General features: G+C 35.8%; 1 protein-coding gene across 1 annotated transcript; it reads left to right on the forward strand.

Annotated features, from left to right (window-relative positions):
- The first annotated feature begins 813 nt into the window (after positions 1-813).
- On the forward strand, positions 814-13,897 carry LOC117399720 (desmoglein-2.1-like). Its single transcript, XM_033999069.3, has 14 exons — positions 814-1,194; positions 3,145-3,237; positions 3,573-3,722; positions 3,816-3,960; positions 5,164-5,324; positions 7,590-7,724; positions 8,058-8,243; positions 8,665-8,942; positions 9,369-9,511; positions 9,982-10,209; positions 10,383-10,619; positions 11,629-11,753; positions 12,189-12,413; positions 12,765-13,897. The coding sequence occupies exons 1-14, from the start codon at positions 1,147-1,149 to the stop codon at positions 13,632-13,634; spliced, it is 3,024 nt and encodes a 1,007-aa protein (XP_033854960.2). The 5' UTR covers positions 814-1,146; the 3' UTR covers positions 13,635-13,897.
- Positions 13,898-14,215: the final 318 nt, after the last annotated feature.

Here is a 14,215-nt window from a genome sequence, read left to right on the forward strand (position 1 = left end):
TACTGGAGCAATGGAGGTAAAGTACCTTGCTCAAGGGTACAACAGCAGTGTCCCCACTGGGGATTAGAACCTACAACCCTCCGGTCAAGAGTCCAGAACCCTAACCGCTACTCCACACTGCTGCCCTACTATATATATATATATATATATATGAAAACATTGTGACCAATAGTGTGCTTATATGTATGTACTGTATATAAACGGACACCTTGGAAATACAGCCATATCATATCATTAAGCATAGTTTCTTTTTAAAGTAACAACACTACTGCACAGATGCTATTTATGTTTTTAATATTCTTACCATTTAAATTACAACAAAAAACATCAATAGAATCCAAGACAGCCAAAGTTTAAATGGAAATAGGTTATGTAAAGGACAAATGCATAAATACATTCAAATTTAAGGCTACATCTGTTTATTATTTCATTGATATAGCATTTTAATTATCTCCTGGAAAATATTTTAGATGGAAATGTCATTGGTTTATTTAACATGTCTTATTTTAAGAAATTATATTACATTTAATCATCAATAACAACACAATTATGCTCCTTTTAGTTTAATATCTTCTTTCTTTTTAAAGAACAATGGCGTGTAGTTAAAAAATAACTTTATTAATAAAGGTCTCTTCCAAATGTCTGCTGTTTCTCTTGTTTGTTATTTTTATGCCCACACTAGACATGCTGTAAACATGTAGATCCATGATGATAAGTCTGTTTCTCTGACTCATATTCAAATAAAGTTTGTTTGAAAAAAAAAAAAAAAAAAAGATAAGTCCTCCCCTGACCAACCCAGCAAGTTTGGGTGTGGATCAAGTCCTTAATGTCCTCACTCCGTTGCTTTTTATATTGAACAGAGATCAAGTGGATCAAGCTTTGGTAGATGTGCTGCCATGCTTATAATTCCAGTTTAACTAGCAAAATTGACTTCTAGCACAGGTGTATAGACTTGAGAAAGAAAGCCACCACTCTTACTTAAAGTATAGCTTATCGAACCCAGGTCCCAAATCTTTATCCTTGGCTCAGAGGAGGCGTCCTGAAGAGGAGTCTTAGTGGAAGGGGGGGTCACAAGCATATAAAAAGAAAAGAAACATCAAAAGAAGAAATAGGTTCAGGGGGAGTTTTATAAAGGAGTTACCCGTCATGGCTGGAATTTCCTTTCCAGGATTTGGTTTGCTGTTTCTGTTAATGGTGAGTACGGAACGCAGTTTGCGATTTAATGTTTTAGTTTAGTTTAGTTTTTTTTTTTGGTCTTTTTTTATCACCAGGTGAGCAGAGTAAAAGCAGTTGAAATGACCTATTACAAGCTATCACACTTTATAATAAAGAAATCAAATGGAATACTGCGGATTAATTTTGTGTACTTCATTTTTACTGCAGAGTGAGCTGGGGGTTTATTTTTACTTATTTTTAAACTAATATCAACAACATGATCGGAATTCACACCAGGAAATATCTCTAATGATAATAATAATACTACTAATAATAATAATACCTTTGCAAAACATTTTTTTGCAGTCAGCGTATAGTTGCCTTTTTATCTTTTGCTTTTTTTATTTAAAAAATGTACCGATCGTTCGTTAACGCCAGCTGTCTGTATTTAACATAAAACTAATTATTACATGTGGGGTAAAATGTAACTTACTTTCATACACATACTTTCTCATCCAAAGAAAATAGGTTTTGATGAGCGTCCTTGGTCTTAAGGGGAAAAAAAATCTGGGCATGCGCAGAGCAGGGTGAAAATAGCCTCGGTACGCAACACCGGTACTTTTTTTGCGTGTAGGTGTAGATGTGGTGCAAGAGACAGACAAAGACAACCTGACAATGTTTTCACTTTGAGAGCCACTTTCTTTTTTCCCCAGTAAGAATAATTATCTATGTTGTTTTAGCACTAGGTTTATGCATAATGCTATTGAGAGACAGAATATAAATGACATTGCTTGCTGTTTTTTATTCACGAGATCCTTGTAAACCTCTTTCTTGAAATGTTCATGAGAAAATTTTCAAAATAGACCAGCTTTGTAAGTTTCTCAAACTTTGGAGAGTGGTTTGGAATTTAATATCTTGTCAAGCCCGGGCGAGTCTAGTTTCGTCCAACGCTTCAAGATTGATGCTGGCCAAATCTTCGGATGAGACGTAAAACCGAGTTCCTATTATAAGTGACTGTGGTACAGCAGTTGTGATGCTTGTCTCTGTAAGTCACTTTGGATAAAAGCATCTGCTGAATGACTCATTAATAATAATATAATTAGTAAAAATGACATAAGTTGTTAAGGGCACTAACAGAGGTCAACAAATGGCCTCCCCCATACACCTCTATCCCCTCTCTCTATGGAAACCATCTTGTTCTCGTAAAACCTGTTTATGACCCTGTCAATTTGGGTCTTCTCAAATGCTTATTAATGAAGGTCCCACTGAAGTATTTTTTAGCCCTGATTCACAATCTGACCCTTATGCACTGCTCATGCAAGTTGGGCCATCTGCCCAACTGCATCACACATATTTTTAACTACACTAACCTCCTTTAGACAATTGGCTATACTCCGGTAAACTGTTGATTGTTATATAAATATTTATATTCTCCTTACATTCAATGCCACGTTCTGACTACTTCCATTAAAACTGAAAATTCTATACACCTGTAATACACCTTGTTGTGTCTACTCTGAAATCAATAAAAAAAATTAAAAAAAAATGTCCCCTAAACTTGTGATTTAATATGTGTGTGATCAAATATCCACTACAGTTTAAATTAGGTACATGAGATAGGTGTTATCCCACCTTACAAATGAGTGCCTGCTTGCCCTTTCTCTAAATGTAAGGCCCATAAAATATGAATGTTGTCTTTCTTCAGCTCTGATGTTAATCTGTCTCAACTATGGAAGGAAGGTAAATAAGGCTTCTATAAAATCACAAATTTAAGTTAAATACACTTTCAAAACCAACAGAGTGTTCAGAACACTAGGAGCTCATAGCGTAAGAGTAGGAGGATCCTCTTGTGTGTGTGTGTGTGTGTGTGTGTGTGTGTTTGTGTGTGTGTGTGTGTGTGTGTGTGTGTGTGTGTGTGTGTGTAGGTTTTATTCCATACTGATGTACAACAAAAAAAACTGGTTTAGCTTTTTATTTTTGTGTTTACAGATTTTGGAAAGTCATGTGAAAGCAGAATGGATTATTCCACCGGTTGAAGTTAGAGAAAATGAAGACTACTCCAGCAAAAACCCAATTGCCAAAGTATGATCCTTTTTATTTTGTAATTTATTGGAATATATATTTTATGTATTTTCTGGTTCTGTGGTAAACAAGCCTTACAGGAGAATATATACATTAATGTTTTTTGTTTTTTTCTTATAACAAAAGGCCTGTTGAAAGTTGAAAGATACCGTCAATGTATACAGGTTTTAACCTTTTGTTTGTTCATTATCAGTCATCGTAGCAGCAGGAGGCTAAATTATTTCTATAGTATTTTTGTATTTTATTGAGCTTTTTGTTAATGTTTTAGTACAAGTAAATATTCAATTTTTAAACCATAGTGATGATAATCAGTAGTGTTTTGCTTTCATTTTCAGATTCGATCTGATGCACCAGGTGTAGTTAAATATGAAATTGTTGGTGAAGGAGCTGATCAGAAACCTTATCACTTATTTACTATTAATCCAGACAATGGTGAAATTAGCATCAGAGCAACTGTTGACAGAGAAGAAAAGGCTATCTACAAAGTAAGTATATTTCAGCATTCATAAATATGGTCCATCTGAATTGCCCATATTTGTGAATTACATTTTCTGAATTTGATATTGCTATTGTTTCAGCTGAAAGGACGTGCTTATAACTCTGCAGGAAAACAAGTGGAAAATGATATTGACCTGAAGATTAAAATTAAAGATGTTAATGATAACGGCCCGATGTTCACGCAGAAAACATTTTCTGGCAGCGTTTATGAACTGAGTGAGAGAGGCAAGTATATGCACATACCAAGAGAATACAACATAATGTGTCAACCCTGTGTTTTTAAAAAAAAAAGCATGACTAATTTACCTTTAACTCTTTTAATAACGTTTCACATTGCATGCCCCTTAACCTGGAATATATAACTTAAATGTTGAGGCATTTTCAACCAAACATAAAGGGAAAGTGGAAAATACAAGTCATTTTATTTCTAGCACTTTACAAGCATACCATTTAAGCCTTTTAAATGTGGTTTGGTTATGGTGGTTTAGTTTGTGAGATTGATTTATTAAATGTGAGACTGTGGCAAAGTGGTAGATTGGTAGCCGGTGTATATCAGGTACAGTGCGGATGCAGTAATTCCAATAACAAACAGACAACAAAGTACGGGTGAAATGAGGGTTTTAATGATTATAAATCCAGTGGTCTGATGACCAGCCAGAAAACAATAATGAGCTGGCAATACACAGCAATGCACAGTAATGAAAAAGGGTTGCAGTCCCGCAAACAATACACACAGTACAAAACACACACAATTAGACACACACGATCACAGGTCCAAAGTGAGTGCTCTCAGTGCTTGTGGTGAAGTACAATATATTACGTGCTATTGGTGAAAAACAAGTGCTGTGGTGATCCGGCTTTGTGCTGGCCCCTGACGACAGCTCCGGATTTGTGTTTAGCCATCTAGTGCTATTTAACAAAAAAACAGACAGTTACTAAACAGAAAATACCAACAAAATACTCACTAACTCTTTATTTTTATTTTGGGGATATCTCCCGGTCCTTCCAGTCTCCTTGTATCTCTGAAACCCAAGCAAAGGAAAAGATTTACAATTCTCAGGCCTCTTTTATGCAATTATGCATGACCCCTTGGTAAACGATTGCAGCTGACTCTATTGCCTGCAGCTACTACCTCGTTTACCTTCCAGGTCAATACGTTCCTGCACAGGAGTTTCGCCTTTTTCCAGGCTGACTGACCTCCCCGACCCAGGGAATGAACTGTCAGGCCAACCTGTCCAAAGCCTTTCCCTTTCACTACTTAGTGCCCTCACAGATTGAGAGGGAGATTTACAACCAGAACTCATTATATTTCCGTCACAGAGACACATTTCTGTTTACAAATATGCTTTTTTTATGGCTTGGTGTTTCTCAAACAGTGCTCATGTAAAGCAGTTACTAATGGTCATGTCTCATCTGTCTGTTTGTTAGATACTTTTGTAATGCAAATTAATGCAACTGACGCAGATGAGCCAAACTCAAGAAATTCACTCATTGCTTACAAAATACTTGAACAGAGCCCTGCAGATATGTTTTCTGTTGAAAGCAGCACTGGCAGAATTATGGTAGCAGAGTCTACCCTTGACAGAGAGGTAAGTGTTTTGTAGAGCTTTGGTCTCAACTAAAAGATACATTGGGATTCCCAATCAATGGCCAAAGCTGTCTTGTGTGAAAATTTTAAAGAGGTCCCTCAGGCAGTTTTTTTTTTTTTTTAGGGCTCTGCCAAGCGATTATTTTTGTAATAGAATATTCTAATCTAAATTGTTTATTTGTATAAAGTCCAGGATTTCCTTTTTTTAAAAACCTGTTTTATACTATCAGTTTATTGTGTTTAAAAAAAAAAAACAGAACAAAAGAAGTGTCTTATTTCCTTTTACATTTTAATCTATTATATGTTCACAGTTAAGATCAATTGAATCCCAGCTAAGATAAAATTCATTTTACAGATGAAATCCAGCAGTCAAGTTTTATTGTGGCAAATAATTTCAAGGTGCCTTGACAGTATTATCATTTTTTTATTTATTTTTGGAAAATATGCACCACTTACCTATTGGACTTATGATCTGAGAAAGCTGTGGGATGCTTTCTTTTAATGTGCTCCATCCAGGATGTTGTGCTGTTAAAGTATTTGAACTGCATTTTGCAGACAGTTCATTTTTATAGGTCTGATGTCTAGCAGTTAAGTACTCTAAAATGATTCCACACTACTAAGGATTTTGGTCTTACTACCAGTGAGAGTTTTATTAATTAATGCTCAATCAAACTGTCCACGTGGAACAGGTGTATTCTGAAGAATCAATCATTTATCATTACAGTAAGAGAAAACTCTAACTGTAAAATAATGAAAGCAGACTTTCATAACACATTTAAACTCTACAATTTATAATTTCATGATATTTCACTGGGCGTGAGCTGGGGGGGGATAAGGCAGAAGCAGCAGCAAGGAGCAGTTAGTAGGACAGAATGTGGTCACCGACTGGGGCCGACGCTGTCGACATCCCAGGGGCGGAGGACCCGGCAACCGAAACAGGATAGAAAAGAGGTCACCGACTGGGGCCGACGCTGTCGACATCCCAGGGGTGGAGGACCCAGCAACCTGAAAACACATATGAGGGTTATGACTTGGAAAGCCGCCCCTCGGGAGGAGATGAGAGAGGTACCCAGCATCTGAGGCTTCTGTAAGGGGCGCTCGTAAAACCCCTGATTGGCCGAGACATCACGCTGCCTGGGACCTGAAAATAAGGACAAAGCAGTGAGGTTAGTATAGGACTCGGCACGAGTGCCCACGTCCTGAAGAGGCAGAATAGAAGAGAGCCTCGAGTGAGATGAGCGCAGGAGCTGCGACAGAACAGAGTTTGGCCGGGGGTCCGCTCTGACTCACGCGGTGAGAACCCCTGAAGGTAAGGGAGGCGGCTGCCTAGCCCTGAGGTCGGGGAAGTGAGCCTCACTTGCCCCCCAGAGATGACCGATGCGAAGGCATGTAGAAGGTGGAGGAGGGGGGGAGGAGGAGAAACGAAACACTAGACAGAAAAGGTGCAAGTGATCAGGTCTTAAATAGTAAATAGATACTAATTAACGGGAGATTAGAAAATTGAAAGATTAGAAGATTAGCGCCCCCCCCCCCAGCTCCACGCCCCCCGAACCTCGCTAGCTAACATTTAAAGGGTTTTATATAACTTGACAAAAGAGACCTAAAATCCAATCCATCAGATGTTTTTTTTTTTTTTTTAACATTATCAATTTCCCTGTACAAATTAATATTTTATATATTTATTTATGCTGGAATTAAATAAAATAGAGTACATAAAAAACCTAACAGTTCACGGTTCCCTTTTTCATTCTTGCCTCACATTCATAAACAGCATTTTCTAATCTAGAGTAACTAACCATTACTGGAAAGCAGTTTATTTGTAGTATTAAGGTAAATAGTAATATTAAATAATTTATAGACTTTAAAAAAATAAAAGCCAACAAACCTTAGTGAATAACCTGGGGAGTTTTTTTTCCCCTGAACGACAGCGAGGTGGAACGTAAATAAGGGGTTATCAAATATTGTTAATAACCTTTGATTTCCAATCGAATATTCAGTGAAAACAGATTGTTTGGCATAGCCATACTATTTATTATTATTATTATTATTATTATTATTATTATTATTATTCAGTACTGTGTTACAGCGTATTAATACATTTTCTAGATTATGCTGTCAAATTGTGCTCGCCTAATTCAAGAGAAATCTTCTGATTTTATGATCATTACTTTATGATTTTAACTAAGATGGATGTCTGGATAATATTTTATAGAGATAGTATGTATATGTGTATTTTTGTAATTTTATCTTGCTCTTTGATTTGCAGAAACAGTCAAAGTATACTCTTACGGTACAAGCCAAAGATTTGGATGGAGAATCGGGTGGTCTGGCTAACACAGTACAAGTTGACATTAAAATTAAAGATGTCAATGATAATGCCCCAACACTGGAGATGGAGTCTGTAAGTTGTGTTATGTTTTTTTCCTTTTTGTTTGTTATCATTTCACACACTGATAATGTAAATTGTTAATTGTTTATATATTGAATATGTTGTTCTCAAAACTTGTCAACTGACCATAACCAGATTTATTAGGGCAAAAATGTTGGCACCTGATCATTTTGGCAACATAATGATATTAATAAAGCACAGGACTGGGTGAGTATTCAATGTCATTCCACAGTGGTACTTTTGGAATGAATGTCTTCTTCTTTTAAACCAGATGTGTTTGTGTCTGCTCTGTATAGTCTATACTGTAAACACATTGAACAAATAATTACTGATTTTTTCTTTTAGTATGAAGGTAGTGTTGTTGAAAATACAAAAGGCGTGGAAGTAATGAGAATGAAAGCCCTTGATGCAGATGAAGAATTTTCAGACAACTGGCTTGCTGAATTCGAAATTGAATCAGGCAATGAAGGGGGTTACTTCAGGATTGAGACAGATCCTAAGACTAATGAAGGGATTTTAATTCTACAAAAGGTAAACTTTTACATTTAGTAATTAGCTTTGTGTTGAATATCAAATTCATTCTGGTTATCCTTTTTACGGTTAATGAAACTGAAAAGTGAAGATATAATAAAATAATGTATGCCACATTAAATAACATCTAGTTCATATTGTATTTTAGTAGTAATATTTGCACTCACTGTAAACGACACTGTATTTAAATATTAAGCTTGCATTGTAATCATTTACTGCCTTGTAACACCTGTAAGTCGCCTTGGATAAAGACATCTGCCAAATAAATAAATAAATAATAATAATAATCTAAAATATCTTTAGTTATTGTATGTTAGTGTTTTTAACTGTCAGTGGTAATCACTCATCTAAACTAATCTGCCATCACATGATGATGACAACATGTGATGATATCCTGAAATGTTTGTTTTTCTATTTTCAGGAAATTGACTATGAAGAAATACAGAGCCTTGCCCTCACTGTTGTTGTCAGAAACAAAGTAGCTTTCCATATTTCAACAACATCCTCATCATATTCTTTCATTCAAAAACATTTTCTAGTTAAAATCAATGTGAAAAATGAGCCTGAAGGTCCTAAGTTTTCCCCAAAGGTAAAGGTAATTCCCATTTCTGAGGAGACATCAAAAGTGGTTCTTTCAAAAGTAATTGCAAAGTATCCAGCCATTGATGCAGACTCTGGAAAAATTGCTGAGAGAGTCAAGTAAGTAAATGTTTTTTTGGTTTTTTTTTTCAAATTTTGTTTTGGGATGTTCTGTGAAGTCTTTTATTTAACAATGTATAGCTTTTATACTGTATAGGTATATCAAACACCCTGACATTAATTTAGTTAACTGGGTTTTGTAGTATCTGTCAGTCTGTGGTTAATAAGTTTGTCCAATACTGTCCGATTCTGAGATTCAGATTGATTAGCCAAGATGGTGCCACTAATAGTAACTAGTCAGAATCTATGCAGGCAGTGGATGATTGTACTCAGAATTTATAGCTGTTATGTAACCAAAATGTAATCACACAGTCAATAGTTGGAGAGAAGATACGATTCACATTGCCAGTATGCAGGTAATTTATTTAAGTTACTTCTGTACTAAACCAAAAAAGTGGATTTTGTGATTTTGTTATCTTTATACAGGTATGTAAAGAAATATGATCTTGATAATTGGCTGATAATTGATCCAAAGACTGGAGATATTAAACTTGCAAAAGTACCAGACCGTGAATCAAAATTTTTAGTTAATGGCACATACACTGCAGAAATATTGGCCATTACAGATGGTAAGCATTTAAGCACCCACCTTGTGAGTATAATTCAACAACTGTTTTGTAGCAATAATTTGACAAAGCTGTTACTAATGGTACTGACCTCATGCTTGCAAGGTTATATTAATATAAAACAAAAGTATTAACCAAAACGTAGGAACTGCTAATGTCTTGTATTTATTGATTTAAAAAAAAAAAAGAAATTAAACCATATCTTCTTCTAAACTGGCACATCAAAGAAATGATCGCTAAGTGTCTTGGAAGTTGCCATGTATCCCTTCCTGAGAGCATCCACATTCACCTGCTTCTGTCACTAATTCATTATTGTTCCTCATCTTTTGAGCAAAGCAATTACACTAATCAATTGTGTCTACACTCACCTTTTTACACCATTGTAAGTGTTGCAGAGCACACACAATGATATAAGAAGGGGAGTGTAAACGGGGCTTCTTAACTAATATTCTGACCTGATCTTCTAACAATAGATTTACCTGCAAAAACCGCCACTGGTACTGTTGCAATCCAGGTAGAAGACTTCAATGATCACTGTCCAACTCTTACAAGTACCTCTACAGCCATGTGTTCCGATGACAAATCAGTGATAGTCACAGCTGTAGATGAAGATGCGGATCCCAATAGTGTCCCCTTCAAATACAAGATTGTTGATGAACCTGAGGGTACAGCGCAGAAATGGAAAGTTGAACCTCTCAATGGTTAGTAAATATTTGATATTATATCCCTCTAGAAGTCTGGCTATTTTGACATAGATAATATATGTATAATATAATTTTAAGTTTTATAACTAATGACATTCAGTTTTTGTGAGTGTTTAGTGTAAGTTTTTAGGTAATAACCACATATTTATGTTGCTTGTTTTCTTTAACAGGAACTAGCATGATACTCAGACCCATGGAAACCTTTTGGCCTGGTCAATATGGTGTACCCCTTTTAATATATGATCAGCAGGGGAAATCCTGTAGTGACAAACAGGTTCTAAATATTGCTGTCTGTACCTGTAATAATACCGGGGCCTGTGCACAGTCTGACAGATTTCAATTAACTGGAGCTAGACTTGGCGCTGCGGCTATTGGTCTTATGATTCTAGGACTCTTACTGCTACTACGTAAGTTATTGAATGAAATGACTGGTATTTTGTTTATTTTGTGTGATTTATTTTCTCAAGTGAGAAATATTGCAAGACCTGTTCTTTCTGTGCCTGATTTTGAAAGACCAATGAATGCAGCCCCTCGGTTCATCTAGGATTATGTTTTCAGCTTATTCATAAGGCTGTAGCTAGGGTTCTGTCTAACACAGAAAACTGAACACAAGAAGGCTTCCATGCATTGACCCCTTGTGCTGTTTAGAACTTTTTTAAGCTTTAAAAGGCTTAAAGCTCCAGATTCTTGGTTGATGTCTCTTTTTGGTTTTTTATTCTTTTATTTATATACATGCATTTACTTTAAAAAAAAAAAAGAATGCACTTTGTATTGCTTATACTACACTTTCCCTACTACACCTTTCTTTGTTTCTATATATTATTGTTGCGTTAAATTATGGGTAACATGCAATCCAGAGCAAAATCCTGGACTGTACTCGTGGACACATTTGCTTTAACCATAAAGTCCAACCACTTGGAATTGACTGATAAGTAACGCAAGGCAGATTAATGTAGCTGAGGCCTTTTCTTAGATGTGTTGACAAGGTCAAACCATGTGCTATGATCTTTTCACTATAAACATTTAGACTGGTCTCCAAGATATGTTTACACTACAGTTATGTTTTTACCTGTAAAAAGTTGGCGATTATGAAATGCAATAGGAATACAAAGCTAACGTACAATCTGGCCTATATTCAGTTGTGACCCTATAGAAGAGTTGAAGTTGTAGAAAGTGCAAGAAGTGAGGTATCTGATATACAGTAGTGCTAGGAATAAAGATAGTTATACAGAGAGACAAATATTCAAATGAGAAGTTATAACATATGTTAAAACATGAAAGACATTTCCAGTGCTTTGTTAAAGTTATGAATAAAATACAATTATATTGTGTTTTTTTTATTTTCTTTTTAATATAGTGTAATGTTACTTGGTTAGAAATATATGTATTTTGTGCCTTATTCCGTCTTTTCTACAGTTGTGCCTCTTCTGCTGCTATTTTGTTCATGTGGAGCTGGAGCGAAATGTGATTTTGTGCCAATTACTGATGGTTCAGCAGGACATTTGATTTTTTATGACATAGAACAAAAGGGTGAAGATAAGGTAATCTGTTTTACATTCAAATTATTTTTGTATTCAGTCTTTTTTCCCTTTTACATTCTCTTGAAAATAGGTACATTAATAGCTTCCAATAGTAATCCTACTGAATAAAATATGTTGTTGTCTCAGTGAGAGATGATTGGCTACTGTAGGGGTAGTGGAAGCTCAATGATATGTAACCATGTCAACATTCTGCCCTGGCCTGCATTGCCATCAGATTTAATGACAGTATGGCAATTGTAGGGCCCACCCTCAAATCCCAAAACTGGGGGGGGGACGGGGGGGACATAGTATTGATTATGATTTAAGTACTTATATATCCCCTTCCATGCAGACATGCCTGTTATGTTTTAAATGCTTTCTCTAAACTGTTCTTTATTTTTATAAATGTGTTCAAATGCACATTACTCTTAATGTTTGCATTTATTTTCTGAACAGGCAGTTCCAGCTCTTCTATCACCAATACGCAAGGACTTCACTGGAAGCAATGGCAGTGGCATGAAGACACCAGGATTTAGAGAATCTCCTATGATGCCAGGACATAACTCAATAGGATATGGGTCTGGTTGTGAAGCAGACTGGGGGCACTCTAAGGGATGGAGTGTAGGTGCCTTTGAGGGTATAGCGCTACATGAGACTTACTTGGAACAGTACTATATGGAGGTAAACTACAAGTTAAACTTTGTGGGGGAAAAAAATCACAATGAATTATATGGTATATTCAAATGCTGTTTTTTGTGTTGTGCCTCTTATAAATTTTTGCAAACTTTGCAAGACATTTTCCAGAACAGTGTACTTGAAGCTAATATTTAGTAAGGGGTACTCTTCTATGCTCTGACATGTACATTATTGGTATTTGTAAATATGGAGAAATTGAATAATGATCTAATATTTCACATGTAAAGATCATAGAAAAGGTGTTTTAAACGTCAAATTATTCTTTATGTTTGTTTGTTTTTTCCACCAGGAAGTACAATAGACTAAATGCATTTTTATTTTCTTTTTTTATCGTAGAAGGCTAAATATGTTTTAACGGAAGGTCATTTACAAAAAGATGCCATGTTGGTGTATGATTACGAAGGCCAGGAGTCCCCTGTGGGTTCGATAGGATCTTGTAGCTTTATTGAAGAAGATCTGGACCAAAGCTTCCTAAATGAACTAGGACCAAAGTTTAAGACTCTTGCTGAACTCTGCAGGGGCACAGAGATGACTTCAGGAGTTTCAGTTAAGCAGCCTAGTGTTGCTGTTCAGCACACCACCATGTCCACTAACTCAGCCATCACCAATAATTGTGTGGTGACCAACAAAACCAATGAGGTGATCAGCCCAGTTCCAGCACTCCAGGTCCAAAAGAATGTGGTTGTTACAGAAAACATGCCTCCTCCTCTTCTTCCTCAGCAAGTCGTATATCTCCAGAAAAATGTAGTTGTTTCTGACCCTGGCTATGTTCAACAGCCTGTATACTATGCCACTAACCCAGTCATTCAGACCACTCGATACATTGTTGAGCCACAGATCCAAAGGAATGTTGTGATAGAAAGGTCTTCTGTCCCTGGCTTGCAAGGTCATCTTCTAATGAGTGACATTCCAAGCACTCAGAATGTGATGGTGACCCAGAAGAGATTGGTGCATGGCTCAGATATTCAGGGTGGCATGGTGGTGGGATTAGATCAGGGTACTCTGCGTATGAGTGAAATGCCTGGTTCACAGACTGTAACCGTAACAGAGAAGAGAGTGGTATCTGATTCCAGTATGCAGGGTGGAAAGATGGGGTTTGGTCAGGGTACTCTGCGCATGAATGTAATGCCAGGCTCACAGAATGTAACGGTAACAGAGAAGAGAGTGGTATCTGCAAGTAGTGTGCAGGGTGGTTTAATAGGATGAAATAAGATGCACTTGGCATATATAGAGGGTCATTTAAAAAACATGTATATACACACACAGTTGTAATCAAAAGTTTACATACCTCAATGTAAATTTATAATTTCTAGACATTTCTCAAACTAATACCTTTGAATTTGCATTTTTAGAGTTTTGCTTAAAAAATTGCTGAAATAAATCATCTATTTCTAGTAACTTTTTTCCTCATCCACAAAAGCAAAACTTTTGCTACAAAAGATTTTTCCTAAAATTCTGAATTTCCATTGGGGTATGTAAACTATATATATATATATATATATATATATATATATATATATATATATATATATATATAAGAATAATCTAAACAGTAATACATAGATTAACTTGTTAGATTTAAAGGCTTGGGGGTCCTGAGTGGGCTGCGGGAGCAATGATATTCTATGCATGTTTTATATATACTGTCTATAATAACGAAAAGCAACAATAAAATACTAATGAAGAAAAAAATAAGATTAAAATGAAAAATGAACAATTTAGTATAAGATTATTTACAGTGTTACAGGTTTAATTTTTTTAATTTGTAATTTTTCTTAAGAATTGCT

This window comes from Acipenser ruthenus, chromosome 4, assembly GCF_902713425.1.
Source record: "Acipenser ruthenus chromosome 4, fAciRut3.2 maternal haplotype, whole genome shotgun sequence".
NCBI classification, from domain to species: domain Eukaryota; kingdom Metazoa; phylum Chordata; class Actinopteri; order Acipenseriformes; family Acipenseridae; genus Acipenser; species Acipenser ruthenus.

Excerpts from the sequence above, each read along its gene's own strand:
- LOC117399720 (XM_033999069.3), top strand. The coding sequence starts at position 1,147 with ATGGCTGGAATTTCCTTTCCAGGATTTGGTTTGCTGTTTCTGTTAATG. Across the intron at positions 9,512-9,981 it reads AATATTGGCCATTACAGATG|ATTTACCTGCAAAAACCGCC; the intron begins GTAAGCATTTAA and ends TTCTAACAATAG. Across the intron at positions 10,210-10,382 it reads GAAAGTTGAACCTCTCAATG|GAACTAGCATGATACTCAGA; the intron begins GTTAGTAAATAT and ends TTTCTTTAACAG.